The sequence below is a fragment of the Heptranchias perlo genome, chromosome 3 (assembly GCF_035084215.1).
Source record: "Heptranchias perlo isolate sHepPer1 chromosome 3, sHepPer1.hap1, whole genome shotgun sequence".
NCBI classification, from domain to species: domain Eukaryota; kingdom Metazoa; phylum Chordata; class Chondrichthyes; order Hexanchiformes; family Hexanchidae; genus Heptranchias; species Heptranchias perlo.
Window position 1 is genome coordinate 134,458,267 of NC_090327.1, and position 17,996 is coordinate 134,476,262.

The 17,996-nt window shown below is 43.6% G+C and overlaps 1 protein-coding gene across 2 annotated transcripts in view; it reads right to left on the reverse strand.

Annotated features, from left to right (window-relative positions):
* Window positions 1-17,996, reverse strand: part of LOC137320244 (arf-GAP with SH3 domain, ANK repeat and PH domain-containing protein 1-like) — a 417,474-nt gene that overhangs the window by 103,673 nt on the left and 295,805 nt on the right. For both annotated transcript variants that reach the window (XM_067982012.1, XM_067982011.1), the window contains exons 16-17: window positions 8,189-8,352; window positions 3,642-3,775 (exon numbers count right to left, since the gene is read on the reverse strand). In XM_067982012.1, the coding sequence (XP_067838113.1) occupies window positions 3,642-3,775; window positions 8,189-8,352 (298 nt within the window). The remainder of the gene's footprint in view (window positions 1-3,641; window positions 3,776-8,188; window positions 8,353-17,996) is intronic.

The following is a 17,996-nucleotide window of genomic DNA, read 5'->3' on the forward strand; positions in this document are numbered from 1 at the left end:
TTCCCATATGGTCTTACTGCCAGACAACATCAGGAAAAGTGTCGAGAACAAAACTTGAACCTTTACCGAGTGTTCATCTCACAAAGGCCTTTGATACAGCCAGCAGAGAGAGCGTCTGGAAACTACATGAGGGAGAAGTGAATAGACGTATATGCTGATGGGGTTAGATGAAGTAGGGAGGGAGGAGGCTCGTGTGGAACATGGATCTGTTGGGCCGTATGGTCTATTTCTGGGCTGTACGTTCTATGTAATATGGCCAAAGTTGGCTGTCCCGAAATATTTATCCAAACGATCCGCCAGTTCCACGGTGGCAAGAACCGCGGAAGATGGTGAAGTTTCCAACCGGTTCCTTGTCTCCAATGGAGTCAAACAAGGTTGTGTTTTAGCTCCCACCATGTTTTGTGCCTTGTTTGCTTATATGATTACTTATGCCTTCAGGAACTTGGATAAAGGAGTGTATATTCGCTTCATGACTGATGGAAAATTGTACAATCTCCACCACCTGCAGTCTAAAACTAAAACCTCTGAAGAACTTGTTTGGGAGCTTTTGTTTGACTGTGCCCGCGTTACACAGAAGAGGGCCTCCAAGTCAACATATACCATTTCTCGGATGCTTGTAAGAGATTTGGCCTCACTATCAGTCTGAAGACGACGGAAGTTATATCCCACCCTGCTCCTGGAAAACCTTATGTGCCATGCAATATTACTATCGACGGCCACATGCTGCAGTGGATAGGTTCACCTACCTAGGAAGCACCATATCATGTGATGCACTCCTAAATGATGAAGTGAACCACAGATTATTTAATGAAAATAATGGTTTTGAAGGGTCCATATAAGGTTATGGGATAAAAGGAACATTAAACTGGAAACAAAACTTAACGTCTACAGGGCAACAGTTACAACATCCTTACTGTATGTGCGCAATGGCTGGACCACTTACAGTCATCACATCAGAAAACTCAATCATTTCCACCTAGGTTGCCTCAAAGATAATGAAAATTTGATAGTAGCACAAGATTCCAGACACTGTCCTCAGAAAAGCAAATATGCTAGGCATTGAGCTAATTATAGTAAAGGTGCAGCTAAGATGGGCTGGTCACTTAGTCCAAATGCCTGATATTAGACTACCCAAGAATGTATTCTATGGTGAGCTGAAGCTTGGTAAATGCTCTCGTGGTGGTCAGTTCAAAAGATATAAGGACTGCCTAATGACCAATCGAAAAAAATGTGGCATCTCAACTGACACATGGGAGCATGATGCTTGTGACATGAAAAATTGGCAAAAGATGATTTCGAATGGCACGACAAAGCTTGAAGTATGTTGTATCCAGCTAGCCGAATAAGAGTCCAAAGGAAATCATGGAAAGATCAAGTCCTTAGGTCAATCTGACATCCGATGGCCTGTGTGGGGGAAAACATTGCTTGCAAAAATCGGACTTCACTGCCATATTAGAACCCACAACCTGCATTAAATTGGAGATGAATCATAAGCTATTAACAATGCTGTTCAAACCATCAGCATCATTTGCAATAAAAATTGTAAATGTGCACTTTATAAATGGGAGTTTATAATTTTGTTTAAGTGGTCATTCTTGGACGTATTGTAAATTAGATGAACTATACAGTATATGCTTAATATCTTTGCTGTTATAAATTATTTAAATGTGACTAAAGCTCTTCCAATGCTTTAGAGTGCACATAGATGGTTTAGTGTGTGGTATTTTCTGTATTCCCATAGACTGAAGCAAAGGTGGGAATGCTACATAAATTTCAGTGTGTAGTTTATTACAATCAATTTTAATTGGACACAGACTACATTATTCCTGCAAGAGCAGAAAGCAAAAGAGATTGAAGGGACAAGACCTGCTTATGGAAAGTGTTGCCAGGCTGTTAGAGAAAACAGTGTCTTAAAATCCCAATTTATAACAAGAAGCAGATACAAAATCTGTCAGAAGAGTCTCAAAAGGGGGATTAACAACATTAAAGGCAGGTTACAACTCAAATGCACGAACACTGCTTACAATTTGGTTCCTGACGTAGTGTAACTATTTTACATGTATAACAGCAGATATTTTACAATTTTGCTTCCTATTTTAAACTCAGAAGTATCTTGCCTTATTTTATATACTGATCTGTAATGCTATTCATGCAGATGTAATCTTCTGTATACATACCACAAAACTGCCTTGCATAGCGATTAGTATTGGAAATAAGGATATGGCTGACTTGTTGAATAATTACTGTGTCAGTCTTCACAGTAGAGGAAGAGGATAATATACCTAACATTCCAGGGAAACGAATACTGAATCAAGGACTGGAACTCGTTGAAGTTAACGTAAGCAAGAAAACTGTATTAGAAAAAATAATGGCACTAAAGACTGACAAATCCCCAGGACCTGAAGATTTCCACCTCAGGTTTGTAAAGGAATTAGGTGAGGAAACTGCAGATGCTTTAGCCATAATCTTCCAAAGCTCTCCAATTCAGGAACTGTCCCATCAGATTGGAAAATTGCAAATATAATTCCATTATTTATGAAAGGTGAGAGAGAGAAACCAGGAAATTATGGACCTGTTAGTCTAACATCTGTTGCGGGAAAGTTATTGGAATCTATAATTAAGGACAGAGTGACCGCACACTTCGAGAAATTTGAGCTAATTAGAGAGAGCCAACATGGATTTGTAAAGGGTAGGTCTTGTCTAATGAACCTAATTGAATTTTTTGAGGAAGAAACTAAAGTAGAAGAAAGGGGAATGTCTATAGATGTAGTTTATATGGACTTCCAGAAGGCATTCATTCAGGTTCCACAAAAGAAACGCTTAGCTAAAATTAAAGCTCATGGAATTGAAGGCAAATTATTGACCAGGTTAGGAGATTGGTTAGGCGGTAGAAAACAGAGTGTAGAATAATGGGTAAGTACTCAAATTGGAAGGAAGTGACTAGTGGTGACCCACAAGAATCTGAGCTGGGGCCCCAATTATTAACTATATTTATTAATGGCTTAGATAACACAATAGAGAGCCATATATCCAAGTTTGCCAATGACATAAAGATTGATGGCATAGTAAGTACTGTAGATGGCAACATAAAATTACAAAAAGATATTGATAGATTAAGTGATTGGGCAGAACTGTGGCAGCTGGATTTCAAAGCAGGTAAGTGCGAGGCCATCCATGTTGGACCAAAAAATATATATTTTTTTAAATGGTGAAAAGCTAAGAACAGCGGAGGTCCAAAGGCGATTTAGGAGTCCATGTAAACAGATCACTAAAATATAGTGGTCAGGTACAACTAGGGGGCCTCCTGCTGTTGGTTTTCCCTGCCGGCAGCCGGCTAGCCTGTCAACATGGCCGGCTGCTGGGCAGGAAACGAGGAAAAAAATTATAATGAGGTCCTGCCGATCTGCGTTTCCGGCCTTGCCGGGTTTTCCCCGTAAATATCGGGCCCATTGACTCCAATGGAACTGACTATCGGGCGGGACGTTTAACAGGCGGCTGATACGATGCATCCCATTTCACACTGCTTCACAAGGCCAATTTCTACTCCACTGAAGCTGATATTGTGGAAATAGGTTCCTACCAGCTAACAAGTTGGCATGGTTATATTTTTCCTAGAAGGCTTGATAATTACAATAACTCACCAAGAGTTCAGAGGTTCCTAATTTATCCAGTTCTAGGGACTGTATTCTGGAAATGTGCACTCCCATTTCTCTGTGTATTCCAGAACATTCTATACACGTCAAAATTCCTAGGTTGGTTGAAAGCCAAGTAGGATCTGCATGAAAACAAAAAGTGACATTTATTAAAATGCACTCATGCAAGGCAGAAAGACAAGCAATGCTTACTGACATCCTCCTGTAAAAACATCAATGGAGAATTTGTGGAAATTCTTGGAAATATGATACGCGTGCATACATGTTATTGTTACTGCATATTAAAAAAGACAAGTCCCAAATTCACTGATGGTGGAAATATATTTTAGCACTCTTCTCCTTTTAGATCTCCCTCATCATGCACCATGCATTGGCCTCTGCTAATGCTGCTGTTTGGTCACGGTCAATTTGAGTGACTCACTCTGATTTGCCTTCCTTCTCTCTGCGGGGTTGTATTTAGGAGACTGAACTTTACATGACTCCACGCCCCACACAGAGTCTTCCTTGGCGGGAGTGAAGAATTAGGGCACAGAAGTCGGCTTGATCCTCAAGCAGGATGCCAGGCCAGGAACAGAGTAAATGAAAATTTGCCTGTGATCTGCATCCTTCTCCCCCAAGTCATATCACACCATGATTCTAAGCTGCCACAAGATTTTAGTACTTGTCCAATATTTTTTAAATGTTTGCCTACTGTTATTAGTGAAAATTTACCAAGTGTACATATCGGTATTCATGGAAAAAAGTAATTCCACGATACGATCTTTTAACAAAAAAAAATGAATACAGGCTCGGACTTTCCTGCAACGATAAGATCAGTGATGTACACTGTAAATTTTGCTGTTGTAGTGTACCAATCTCGCCGTCGATAACTTACTCTTTATTTTCCTCCATTTTTAATTAGGATACACTGCAACAAGCGAGGTGGCAAATCAGAAGTGGCACTGCCATTTTCTTCCAGCAATTTGACGAATACATCTGATGCGAAGTATTTCATCTTTATGGGGGGCAGGGATTAGCTGCTAGAAATAGCGACTGGAATGTTTCAGAGCACTTCATCGTCACAATTAATGATTGAGGAAAAAAAAGCCTTGCACTTAAGCAGTTTGGGGTTCCAATTAATTCCAGGTCTTTTTAATGTTGAGCAAAAGTGAAGTAAATTTTATTAGGTTAACAGGTCTATAAAACTGGCATTTCATATAGATACAGAATATTTTAATCTAAATATGAGGGGAGAGCTGTGACAGGTATCATCAATGAGTTCTTCAACTTCTAGACTATAGGGACTGAGATTCTTTGCTGCACCCTCCAGCCCAGTTTATTTGAATGTTTCTGCTGCTGAATCAAAACAATTATATTTTTCATAGCAACAATTAATGCTTAAAAAGAAAAATAGTCTAAAAAAAAACTTAAAAGAAAAGAATTGTTAATACCTTTTATTGCCATGACAATGCAATGGTTTAAGAACCTGTCTTTCAACAAGTCCCCATCAGCAAACACATTCAAATCAGAGAATGCACTTGAAGTCCATCATGCCACTGCCAGGCCACTAGCGCCATTATTTTTCACTCTAAATGGCAGCAGGTAAAAATTGGCTTAAATGCAGGAAAATTGTGATGGCTACTGATTTTAATGGAGCTATGATAATTACCTTCTAACTGTTTTCGGCGAGAATAACAGCGAGCGGCACCAAGTTCCAGGAAAATATGGAGTGGCAAAATTAATGGCTTAAGTCACTTACTCCATAATTTCATCTTTCTTTTAGTACCGTTCAAGCATTCCTATGCCGTAGACTGGCGCAAGTCCCCAGGAAAACCTTGGCCACAGTATATATCTGCTGCTAAACAGTCACTTAGATTTGGTTCAAATCTGTTGTAATATGACAATACATGCGTATGCTATCCATATACAAGGATAATACTATCGCTATATTTATTTGTATTTTGAACATTTTTCTCATTTAAATTTTGCCACAGCATAGATTTCTCATTTGTACATTGCATGGACTTGATAGAGGTGTATGGTCTCTTACATTGGGGAAAGCAATGAGTTATGTTAAGGAAGGTATGGAGGATTTAAGTAAAGGTGGGGAACAGGCATTCAGGAAGAGAGAGAGAGAGAGAACAAAAAGATTGTGCGGTACAGACATTTAGAAAAAATTAGAAACAGAAGGGGAGAAAAACAGCGAGTAACTTTTTTTTGTAAAAAGAGGGGAAATAAAAAAGGAAAGATTCAATAAATATAACAGAACAGCAAATGTAAAAGAAAAGAAACAGGAATAAAAGAGGTTAAAAGAACAAGGCTGGGAACTGAAAAGCCAGGAGTGGGACCTGGGTGACAGTAACAGCAGAAGGGCAGGAGGCTGTCAGAGTTGGGAGTGGTGTCAGAAGTTGGCTAGCAGCAGGTTTTTTTTTTGAGTGGGTTAGAAGTTGTGCCATATATATACAAAAAAAAACTTACATCTGTACGCAATTCCTGCCAACTTTTTCCATTCTAAGTCCCTTGTCAAGTTGTAATTGCACGCTTCCTCTTGTGGAGGTACTGCAGAGCCACCACTGGCAGGAGGATACAATTATCTCATGACAAGTTTATGTAGACAGTTTCCATTATAAATGTGGACATAGGCAGAATTTATGACTTTAAAATGGGGACGTAATTTCGTCTGTGCACTTTGGCCCAAATATCCTCTGCTCTCTAAAGTTGCTTCACACAAAGAATACACTTGCCGACGATTTCCTGTGCGCAACGTCATGGAAGATTGATTAGTATGTACGTATTTATAGATAGATAAGATGCATGGGGTGTGGATAAGGGCTCTGATATATCGGGAAAAGGCCAAGAAATCGCTGGATTTAAAGTAATCCAGAGCAACTCCACCAATAACTTTAAAGTTACCTCCAGAAAGATACAAGTACAATATGTTAAAACATTTAAAAAATACATAAGGTTTATCAATGTTATGTAGTATATGGTGTGACAATATTTATGACAGTCCGTAGTTAACCATAATAAATAAATAAAATCTGAAATTGTGTTGCATACTATTAGTATAACCTGCAGGTGGCAGCGTGATGAAGTTGAAAACTACAAATTATTTAAACTGCACGACTGGTTCATATCAGGTTTGAACAAAATACAACTGTTTTTGACTGATATGATTTTTTCCTAATTAATAATTCTGTTCTAATTTGCAAGGCCAGAAACAAACACAAACAAATAATACTTACATTTCTATATTTACTGGGTACCTTCTGTCTGGAGATGCAAGGGTAGATTTTCTGAGGCAAGTTAGTTCTCACTAAAACTGCATGGGGAAATTGCAGGCAGTGGGAAAATAAAATGTGTTTACAAAAAAACCTGTGAAGGAGACAGAATATCCACTGATGGCACTGGGCACTGAGGTTGTGCATGCCTGCAGGCCTGAAAAATAATGGAAGGAAGGACTCTGTGAAAGAAAGCAAGTTCCAGCAAAGGAGCAGAACTCCAGTTCCAGGCCCCTGCGAGAGTGGAGGACTCTGGGGCAAAACCTAGTGAACAGATTTCCAACAGGACATAGGCAATTTTTGGGGTAAGTCTAAAGACTTTTTTAAAAATATAAATTATTTAAGTTATTATGTGTTCATGTATATAATAGTTGGTTGAGGAAACAACATGGCAACTCAAAGAAATCAGAAAAAAAATGTATGAGCAGTTTGACTGGTTTGTTTTGTGGCAAGTTGGTAATTTTGACAAAAGTGCTTGGTTTTGCATTGATTGTTGGTTCCTTATTGGTAGTTCTTCCCACCACTTTATACTCCAACAGATTGCGGTTATTTAAGCCTTTAGAAAAGCATAACTGATGTTTTTCAAGCTATGGCTGCACTTTAAGATGTGATGTGCTGCATGCAAGATTTATAATCAGATAGTTAAGTAGGTACGTAGGATATAGCCAAATATAAAAAAGTAAAAAGTTGCTTACATTTACACCTGATGAAAACAATTTTTTAACATTAAAAATTATGTTATGCTACAATGAGGGTGTACCTGCTATGGGGGAATTATGAAATATTTTCAGATGCACTACAATGCTGCCTTATAGAGCTAGTGTTATAGTGGTTATTTCTCATTCGCTCCCCATGACATGTAAAGCAGGAAAAACGCACTAATTTTGGTAAGTATCACAAGTCAATAGCTTTTAACAGAAAAATAAGCACAAAAATATGGGGTTACGTTTTATATAAGGATAATCTAGAAGGCGGCCACTGTAGAACCTTGTTATGGAGTATTCGTTTCGGGCAAAACCATCTGTCTTCTGCACTAAACAGCCAGCTGCATTATAAGGTTCCTGCAGGCCAGCACTTAACTGTTCTGGATTTGACTATAGCTGAAATCAAACAATACTGAACAGCCTTCTTGAGAGGCTTGACTTGAATCGTTGTGACCAGGTCTTTAACTGGTAACATTCTTCAGCATTTGGTCAGAAAATTACAAATCCGTTCTAACAATGTATCAGTTAAAATAACATTTCTGAGCTGAAAAATAAACAAAGAAACAAAGACCTGGAGCTCCACAATCACAACAGATATCGTTGCCGGGCATTCGCTGCACATCTTCAATGATGGCTTTGGTTAGGTCCTCTATGCTGTTCTCTCCACTGCTTTGCTCTCCTCTGAATGCCATATTTAATGCTTCCTCTTTACTGTTGGTTAATACTGATATCCATCTGTTTAAAAAAAATGGAATTTCTTAAAATCTTATGACATTTCATCACTTCAAAAAGATATAGCTAATCACATCAAAAAGTGTTTCTGAAACTGAGTAGTTTGGGTTAATTTGATGTTGGAAATATTAGCAACAAAACTGCATGTCTGCTCACTTTGTTCTGCTCTTAACCCATCCGATCATAGCCAGAGCTTCTCCAGCAATGACTTCTCTTCGCACCCCCCGGAACAGTTGCCTCTGGAGTCCCCCAATCTTTGATCCCCTCCTATTTCTCAGCGTCATGCTGCCCCTTGGTGACGTCAATACAAACGTGGGGTCAGCTTCCACACACACTGATGACACCCAGCTGGAGATCTCCAGCATCTCCAGCCACCCTTCCGTTGCCTCTATGCTGTCAGACTCATCCAGTCATGGATGGGTGCAATTTCCTCCAGTTGAACAAGGGGAGGGCCGAGGCCATCACCAACTTCGGCCCCTGCCACAAACTTCACACCCTTTCCGCTGACTCCACCCCCCTGCCCGGCCACTGTATCAAGCTAAAACAAACTGTTCGCAAGCTCGGTGTAGTGTTCAACCCCGAGCTGAGCTTCCAACCCACATACCCTCCACCACAAAGATTGCCTACTTCCAGCTCTGTAACATTATCCGTCTCTGTTCTTATTTCTGCCTTTCTCCCACTGAAACATTCACCCATGCCTCCGTTACCTTCAGACTCAATATTCTTCTGGTCAGCCTTGCATCTGCCACCCTCCATAGACGTCAGTTCTTCAAAAACTCTGCTGCCTGTATCCTATCCCACACCGAGTCCTGCTTGGCCATCAACCTTGTTCTCACTGACCTACATTGGCTCCCAATCCCACAACAGCTCAAATTTGCAATTCTTATCTTTGCATTTAAATCTCTTATTGACTTGCCTCGCCCATCCTCTAATCTGTAATCTCCTCTATATCATCAACTGCACACTGGACTCCAAACCTTCGTTGAACTCTCTGTTCCTCTGATTCCAGTCTTTTGTGCATTACCCCTCCCTTCATCCCACCATTGGCAGCATGCCTTCAGCTGCCTAGACCCCACGCTTTTGAATTCCTCCCCTAATCCCTTTACCTCGAAACCTACCAGACTCCTTTAAGATTCTCCTTAAAAACCACCTCTATGACCAACCTTTTGGTCACCCCATCTAATATCTTGTTCTTACTCTTGAGACCTGATATTAGGAGGGAGGGGGGTTGCCAGCATTGGGGTTGACTGGGCGCGTGGGTAACCCGCCCAGTAAAATCAGTGGGTTCCCCACGTGATCATAAGTAAATTGAAGCCACTTACCTTGGCTCCCGGGTTTCGCGCTGGAAAGCTGCACAGCGGGCTCTCAGCTGGAGGAGCCCTATTTAAAGGGGCAGTCCTCCACTGACTGAGGCTGCAGAAAGGAGCCAAGATTACAGCATGGAGCAGCCCAGGGGGAAGGCTGCTCCCAAGTTTAATGGTGCCTCACTCCAGGTCCTACTGGATGGGGTGAAGAGGAGGGGGAGACAGAGATCTTCTCCCCGGCGGACGGGAGGAAGTGGCCTGCCTCTGCCACCACGAAGGCCTGGCTCGAGGTGGCAGAGGAGGTCACCAGCACCTCCAACATATCACGCACCTGCATACAGTGCAGGAGGCGCTTCAATGACCTAAGTAGGTCAGCCGAAGTGAGTACACTTACTCATTCCCCTACACTCCGTCTGCCACATCACCGCCCCCACCCCACATCTCCTTCTGTACTGCAACACGACTCTGTCACATCACTCCTCACACTCACTCAAAGCTCACCCTCATCTTACCTGCACTTACTCACCTCGCCAGTACTCATCCCGCCACTACCACTCAACCCAATCGTCATATAATCTCATGGCTCTGTCTCATACTCACCCTCTCATGCATCTCTTTCACCGTCAGCCTCACCCCACCTGTCACTACCTGTGGTGCAGCCACAGGGCATGCATCACATATGTGTAGTCGGAAGCGTACGGCAAACGCGTCGTGAGCATGAAGGGGATGCACAAGGGTGTTTGAGGGTTTGTCATGGTTGTTACTTATATTTGATTTCTGATCAACTCACATTACATATTATATTGTCACCACTACTGCCACGTCTTGGCCACTCTTGTCTGGTTTGTGCAATAAGACCCTTTCATGAGGTTCTCCATGAACACCCTTGATGCCACCCATTGGGTCACCCTACAGTGGGTGTATGTGTAGTTGCACGACTACTTTGTGCAGGTGCCTATTGCGCAGTGTCTACTGTGTTGTGCAGCTCCATGTGGCGGAGGTGGACGGCGGCCTGGCGAAGCTGGTGATGTTGCTCGTCCTCCAATGGAGTGATGAATGCAGCAATGGACCCTCCACCCACCGATCCTGACGGTGTGAGTGTGAGGGGGTCCACAAAGTAGGTAGATGTGTTTGGACAGCACAGTTTAGGGTACGATTTAATAATTTGGAGTGTGGAGACAATGGTGTGGCAGGCAAAACTTTGTCTGAGGTGACAGAGTGCCCTGCTGCAATGAATGAGGGTTTACACCGCACCTGTTAAATGGACCTTTGCAGCTGCCACTGGCTGCAACACATCTGTTTAAACAGGGAGCGTTTCCCCCAGCATGGCAAACACGCTCTGGGTAGTCCAAAATCCGAAACCTCCTAAAATCTCCAACTAATGAGGTCTGCAAACCCAGATAATATCCTTAAGTGGGATCCCGCTGGCTTTGATTGCTGGTGGGAATCCCGCATGTGGGGCTGCGCGCGCACCGATTCATAGAGTCATAGAGTTATACAGCGCGGATAGAGGCCCTTCGGCCCATCGTGTCCACGCCGGCCATCAGCCCTGTCTACTCTAATCCCATATTCCAGCATTTGGTCCGTAGCCTTGTATGCTATGGCATTTCAAGTGCTCATCCAAATGCTTCTTGAATGTTGTGAGGGTTCCTGCCTCCACAACCCTTTCAGACAGTGAGTTCCAGACTCCAACCACCCTCTGGGTGAAAAATTTCTTTCTCAAATCCCCTCTAAACCTCCCGCCTTTTACCTTGAATCTATGCCCCCTTGTTATAGAACCCTCAACGAAGGGAAAAAGCTCCTTAGTATCCATCCTATCTGTGCCCCTCATAATTTTGTACACCTCAATCATGTCCCCCCTCAGCCTCCTCTGCTCCAAGGAAAACAAACCCAATCTTCCCAGTCTCTCTTCATAGCTGAAGCGCTCCAGCCCTGGTAACATCCTGGTGAATCTCCTCTGCACCCTCTCCAAAGCGATCACATCCTTCCTGTAGTGTGGCGACCAGAACTGCACACAGTACTCCAGCTGTGGCCTGACCAGTGTTTTATACAGCTCCATCATAACCTCCTTGCTCTTATATTCTATGCCTCGGCTAATAAAGGCAAGTATCCCATATGCCTTCTTTACCACCTTATCTACCTGTTCCGCCGCCTTCAGGGATCTGTGAACTTCGCGTCATTGGGGAACCCGGAAGTGGGCGGGTTGGAGCCGGGCTCCAGAAATCCCTAATTTTAGGAGACCCCCCCCCCGCCACGAATGCACCCGCTCGAAAATTGACCCCTTGGTGTCTATTTTTTTTGATTATGGCTTTGTGAAACGCTTTAGGATGTTTTCCTACATTAATGCTGCTATATCAATGCAAGCTGTTGTTGTTGACTGCAATGAACGATAGAGAAGTGAAAACTCTTCAATCTAAACATTTTAGAAACTGTCAATGATTGCACTCTGCACCCATTCTAATTAAGGGAACGGTAGCAATAGTGGTTATGTTACTGGACTAGTAATCCAGTAGGCCTGGACTAATAATCCAGAGTCATGAGTTCAAATCCCGCCACGGCAGCTGGGGAATTTAAATTCAATTAATTAAATAAAATCTGGAATTATAATATTAGTATCAGTAATGATGGCCATGAAACTAGCGGATTGTCGTAAAAACCCATCTGGTTCACTAATGTCCTTTAGGGAAGGAAACCTGCCGTGCTTACCTGGTCTGACCTATATGTGACTCCAGACCAACAGCAATTCTTAATTGTCCTCTGAAATGGCCAAGCAAGCCACTCAGTTGTAAAATCTCGCTAAAAAAAGTCACAATAAGAATAAAACCAGACGGACCACTAGGCACCGGACGCGACAAAGGCAAACCAAGCCCAGTCGACCCTGCAAAGTCCTCCTCACTAACATCTGGGGACTTGTGCCAAACTTGGGAGAGCTGTCCCACAGACTAGTCAGCCAACATCACAGACTCTTCCATCACCATCCCTGGGTATGTCCTGTCCCACCGGCAGGACAGACCCACCAGAGGTGGCGGTACAGTGATATACTGTCAGGAGGAAGTGGCACTGGGAGTCCTCAACATTGACTCTGAACCCCATGAAATCTCATGGCATCAGGTCAAACATGGGCAAGGAAACATCCTGCTGATTACCACCTACCGCCCTCCCTCAGCTGATGAATCAGTCCTCCTCCATGTTGAGCACCACTTGGAGGAAGCACTGAGGGTAGCAAGGGCACAGAATGTACTCTGGGTGGGGGACTTCAATGTCCATCACTAAGAGTGGCTCGGTAGCACCACCACTGACCGAGCTGGCCGAGTCCTGAAGGGTCTGTGGCAGGTGGTGAGCGAATCAACATGAGGGAAAAACTTATTTGACCTCGTCCTCACCAATCTACCTGTCGCAAATGCATCTGTCCATGACACTATTGGTAGGAGTGACCACCGCACAGTCCTTGTGGAGGTGAAGTCCCGTCTTCGCACTGAGGACACCATCCAACGTGTTGTGTGGCACTACCACCGTGCTAAATGGGATAGATTCAGAACAGATCTAGCAGCTCAAAACTGGGCATCCATGAGGCGCTGTGGACCATCAGCAGCAGCAGAATTGTATTCCAGCACAATCTGTAACCTTAAGCCCGGCATATTCCTGACTCTACCATTACCAACAAGCCAGGGGATCAACCCTGGTTCAATGAGGAGTGTAGACGAGAATCCCAGGAGCAGAACCAGGCGTACCTAAAAATGAGGTGCCAACTGGTGAAGCTACAACTCAGGACTACACGCATGCTAAACAGCGGAAGCAACATCCTATAGACAGAGCTAAGCGATTCCACAACCAACGGATCAGATCAAAGCTCTGCAGTCCTGCCACATCCAGTCGTAAATGGTGGTGGACAATTAAACAACTAACGGGAGGAGGAGGCTCTGCAAACATCCCCATCCTCAATGATGGCGGAGTCCAGCACGTGAGTGCAAAAGACAAGGCTGAAGCATTTGCAACCATCTTTAGCCAGAAGTGTTGAGTAGATGATCCATCTTGGCCTCCTCCCGATATCCCCATCATCACAGAAGCCAGTCTTCAACCAATTCGATTCACTCCATGTGATGTCAAGAACCGGCTAAGTGCACTGGATACAGCAAAGACTATGGGTCCCGAAAACATCCCAGCTGTAGTGCTGAAGACTTGTGCTCCAGAACTAGCTGCGCCTCTAGCCAAGCTGTTCCAGTACAGCTACAACACTGGCATCTACCCGACAATGTGGAAAATTGCCCAGGTATGTCCTGTCCACAAAAAGCAGGACAAATCCAATCCGGCCAATTACCGCCCCATCAGTCCACTCTCAATCATCAGCAAAGTGATGGAAGGTGTCGTCGACAGTGCTATCAAGCGGCACTTACTCACCAATAACCTGCTCACCGATGCTCAGTTTGGGTTCTGCCAGGACCACTCGGCTGCAGCCTTGGTCCAAACGTGGACAAAAGAGCTGAATTCCTGAGGTGAGGTGAGAGTGACTGCCCTTGACATCAAGGCAGCATTTGACCGAGTGTGGCACCAAGGAGCCCTAGTAAAATTGAAGTCAATGGGAATCAGGGGGAAAACTCTCCAGTGGCTGGAGTCATACCTAGCACAAAGGAAGATGGTAGTGGTTGTTGGAGGCCAATCATCTCAGCCCCAGGACATTGCTGCAGGACTTCCTCAGGGCAGTGTCCTCGGCCCAACCATCTTCAGCTGCTTCATCAATGACCTTCCCTCCATCATAAGGTCAGAAATGGGGATGTTCGCTGATGATTGCACAGTTTTCAGTTCCATTCGCAACCCTTCAGATAATGAAGCAGTCCGAGCCCGCATGCAGCAAGACCTGGACAACATCCAGGCTTGGACTCATAAGTGGCAAGTAACATTCGCGCCAGATAAGTGCCAGGTAATGACCATCTCCAACAAGAGAGAGTCTAACCACCTCTCCTTGACATTCAACGGCATTACCATCGCCGAATCCCCCACCATCAACATCCTGGGGGTCACCGTTGACCAGAAACTTAACTGGACCAGCCACATAAATACTGTGGCCACAAGAGCAGGTCAGAGGCTGGGTATTCTGCGGCGAGTGACTCACCTCCTGACTCCCCAAAGCCGTTCCACCATCTACAAGGCACAAGTCAGGAGTGTGATGGAATACTCTCCACTTGCTTGGATGAGTGCAGCTCCAACAACACTCAAGAAGCTCAACACCATGCAGGACAAAGCAGCCCGCTTGATTGGCACCCCATCCACCACCCGAAACATTCAATCCCTTCACCATCGGCGCACTGTGGCTGCAGTGTGTACCATCAACAGGATGTAACTGCAGCAACTCGCCAAGGCTTCTTCGACAGCACCTCCCAAATCCGCAACCTCTACCACCTAGAAGGACAAGGTGAACAACACCACCTGCACGTTCCCCTCCAAGTCACACACCATCCCGACTTGGAAATATATCGCCGTTCCTTCATCGTCGCTGGGTCAAAATTCTGGAACTCCCTTCCTAACAGCACTGTGGGAGAACCTTCACCACACGGACTGCAGTGGTTCAAGAAGGCGGCTCACCATCACCTTCTCAAGGGCAATTAGGGACGGGCAATAAATGCTGGCTTCACCAGCGACGCCCACAACCTGTGAACGAATAAAAAAAAATCCACTCATGTCCCTACAGCAATTTATACTAATTAGGATTTGTCCATAAGCAAAACTGAGTGAGTGACAGCAAAGGTCAATCAGATAGGATACCTTCTTAAAAAATGTTGAGCATCATTGGCTCTGAACTAATGGAGTGGTTTTGTTTCCTCCATAAAAACAGACATTTTTAAATGAGGACCCTCCTTTCTGTATGAAAATGCATTTTGTTACTTTATTCTAAGTGTCATCTATTTGAAAACAAAGTATAATCCTGAAATTTTGCAAAAATAACCAAATACATCTCAGTCCAGATGTCATTAAATTCATGAAAAATGACTCTTGTACATTAAGTACATCAAACTCCTTTGTTTTGTTACTTATCTTGGCTATACTCTGTTAGTCTACACCTCCAACTAATTTTAATATATACCGAGTTGTACTTGCCTCTCGTTTACACATAAAATAATCAACAACTTGTATTTATATAGCGCCTTTAATGTAGTTAAACGTCCCGAGGCGCTTCACAGGCATGTTATCAAACAAAATTTGACATTGAGATATTAGGCCGGGTGACGGTCAAAGAGGTAGGTTTTAAGGAGCATCTTCAAGGAGGAGAGAGAGGTAGAGAGGCGAAGAGGTTCAGGGAAAGATTTCCAGAGCTTAGGGCCTAGGCAACTGAAGGCACGGCCGCCAATGGTGGAGCGATGAAAATCGGGGATGCACAAGAGGCAAGAATTGGAGGAATGCAAAGATCTCGGAGGATTGTGGGCTGGGGGAGATTACAGAGATAGGGAGGGGCGAGGCCATGGAGGGATTTGAAAACAAGGATGAGAATTTTTAAATCGAGGCGTTTCCAGACCAGGAGCCAATGTAGGTCAGTGAGTACAGGGGTGATGGGTGAACGGGACTTGGTGAAAGTTTTGGATGAATTCAAGTTTATGGAGGGTGGAAGATGGGATGCTGGCCAGGAGAGCATTGGAATAGTCAAGTCTAGAGGTAACAAAGGCATGGATGAGGGTTTCAGCAGCAGATGAGGCGGGGTGGATACGGGCAATGTTGCGGAGGTGGAAGTCGGCGGTCTTGGTGATGGAGCAGATATGTGGTTGGAAGCTCATTCCAGGGTCAAATAGGATGCCAAGGTTGTGAACGGTCTAGATCAACCAGGGAGAGGGATGGAGTTGGTGGCTAGGGAATGGAGTTTATGGCGGGGACCGAACACAATGGCTTCGGTCTTCCCAATATTTAGTTGGAAGCATTAAACTCCTAACTGTGGGCAGGACTTTCTGCCTCCCCAAGCTGTGTATTCCTGGTGTGCAGCAGGAGGGGACGGGGAAGGACCAGGAATGAGTGAATCGATCCCTGACTCCACAAATTTTACTTTAAAAATTTCCAAAGCTCTCTTTGGCTGCCACATAACAAATGGCCCCCATATTCTCCAGGCCTGCAGCAGCCGTTTCCCATCCCTACAGGTGAGCTCCCTGACCAAGATAGGAATCTTGCTGGGGGCCCACCGAAAAAAACTGAAGAGACCCTGACTCCAAAAAACCAACCATGGTCAAGGGCAGGCAGAACCCCCACCACCGCCAGCTCCAGAAAACGTGCTAGGATTCCAAAAAAGCCGAAAATCTTCGCCTGTGTGTTCACACAAAAAGACAATTTTATGAATGGATGGAAAATTGTGTGGGGTGGTAGGGTAACTGTTCAAAAATCCAAATATGTGTTCCCATGGGCAAGACTTAGTGCCAGGAGCACTCTTTCGTTAAATTATCCCTGTAAGAGTACAATATCCTGTACCTGTTTCTAGCCATTAGTTGTAGAAAAACTGGAATAGAGCAGCATTCTGCATCCTGTGGCACAAGTGACTTATGTTTCTTTCAACATTTCTGAAAGAACTGTAATGCAATATTCCCACCAGAACATCTCAGTTATTATACAATTTACAAGGTTCACTTCTACTATAATATAGCAACTAAAGCTTACCCTTGCTGATATTTTATTTAATATTATAAATATATATTAAATACAGTTTCAGCAAGCGTAAGATGTAGTTACTGAATGTGCAGTAATACTGAAAGCTGAAGGCAGAGGGCATTATTGCTCAATGAAGATCAGTTTAGCAATGCTTCACCACCAGAGCCTCTGATTGCAATCTATCTTGGTTTTCAATTTCAACTTCTTTTCCACTGCAAGATCATTGTTTACAGCCGCAGTAGTAAATAAATATTCAAATTTCTAAGGGTATATACTTTACTTTCACATAGATTAATCATCCATCCTTTTACTTTCTCTTGCTCCACATGCTTTCAACTGTCCTTCAATGTGGACAATGACCTATTTTGCATATTTACTTTAATTGAATATCCACCCCAGCTGTTTGTGCCTCTGGTGACGTAGACGTGCAAATGGCAGTAACAAATATCAGCTTTAGAGAGCAATCTATCTGGTCTGCATTTATTGTCACAGTAGGCTACTAATTATTTAACTCATCTCAGCTGTATCTTATGTATAATTTGTCATACTTAGGGTCTTTGTGGCAGGGACTGTTTTATTATGGCAGCAATATTTTAATGCTATAGTTCTCCTTAAAGGTATTCTTAGAACAGCAATCTGGTGATCACAACGTGGGGTGGTGTGCTCAGTGATCACGTCTTAGGAAATTGCAGACATGTAGCCCATGATTTTCTGTCCCAAATG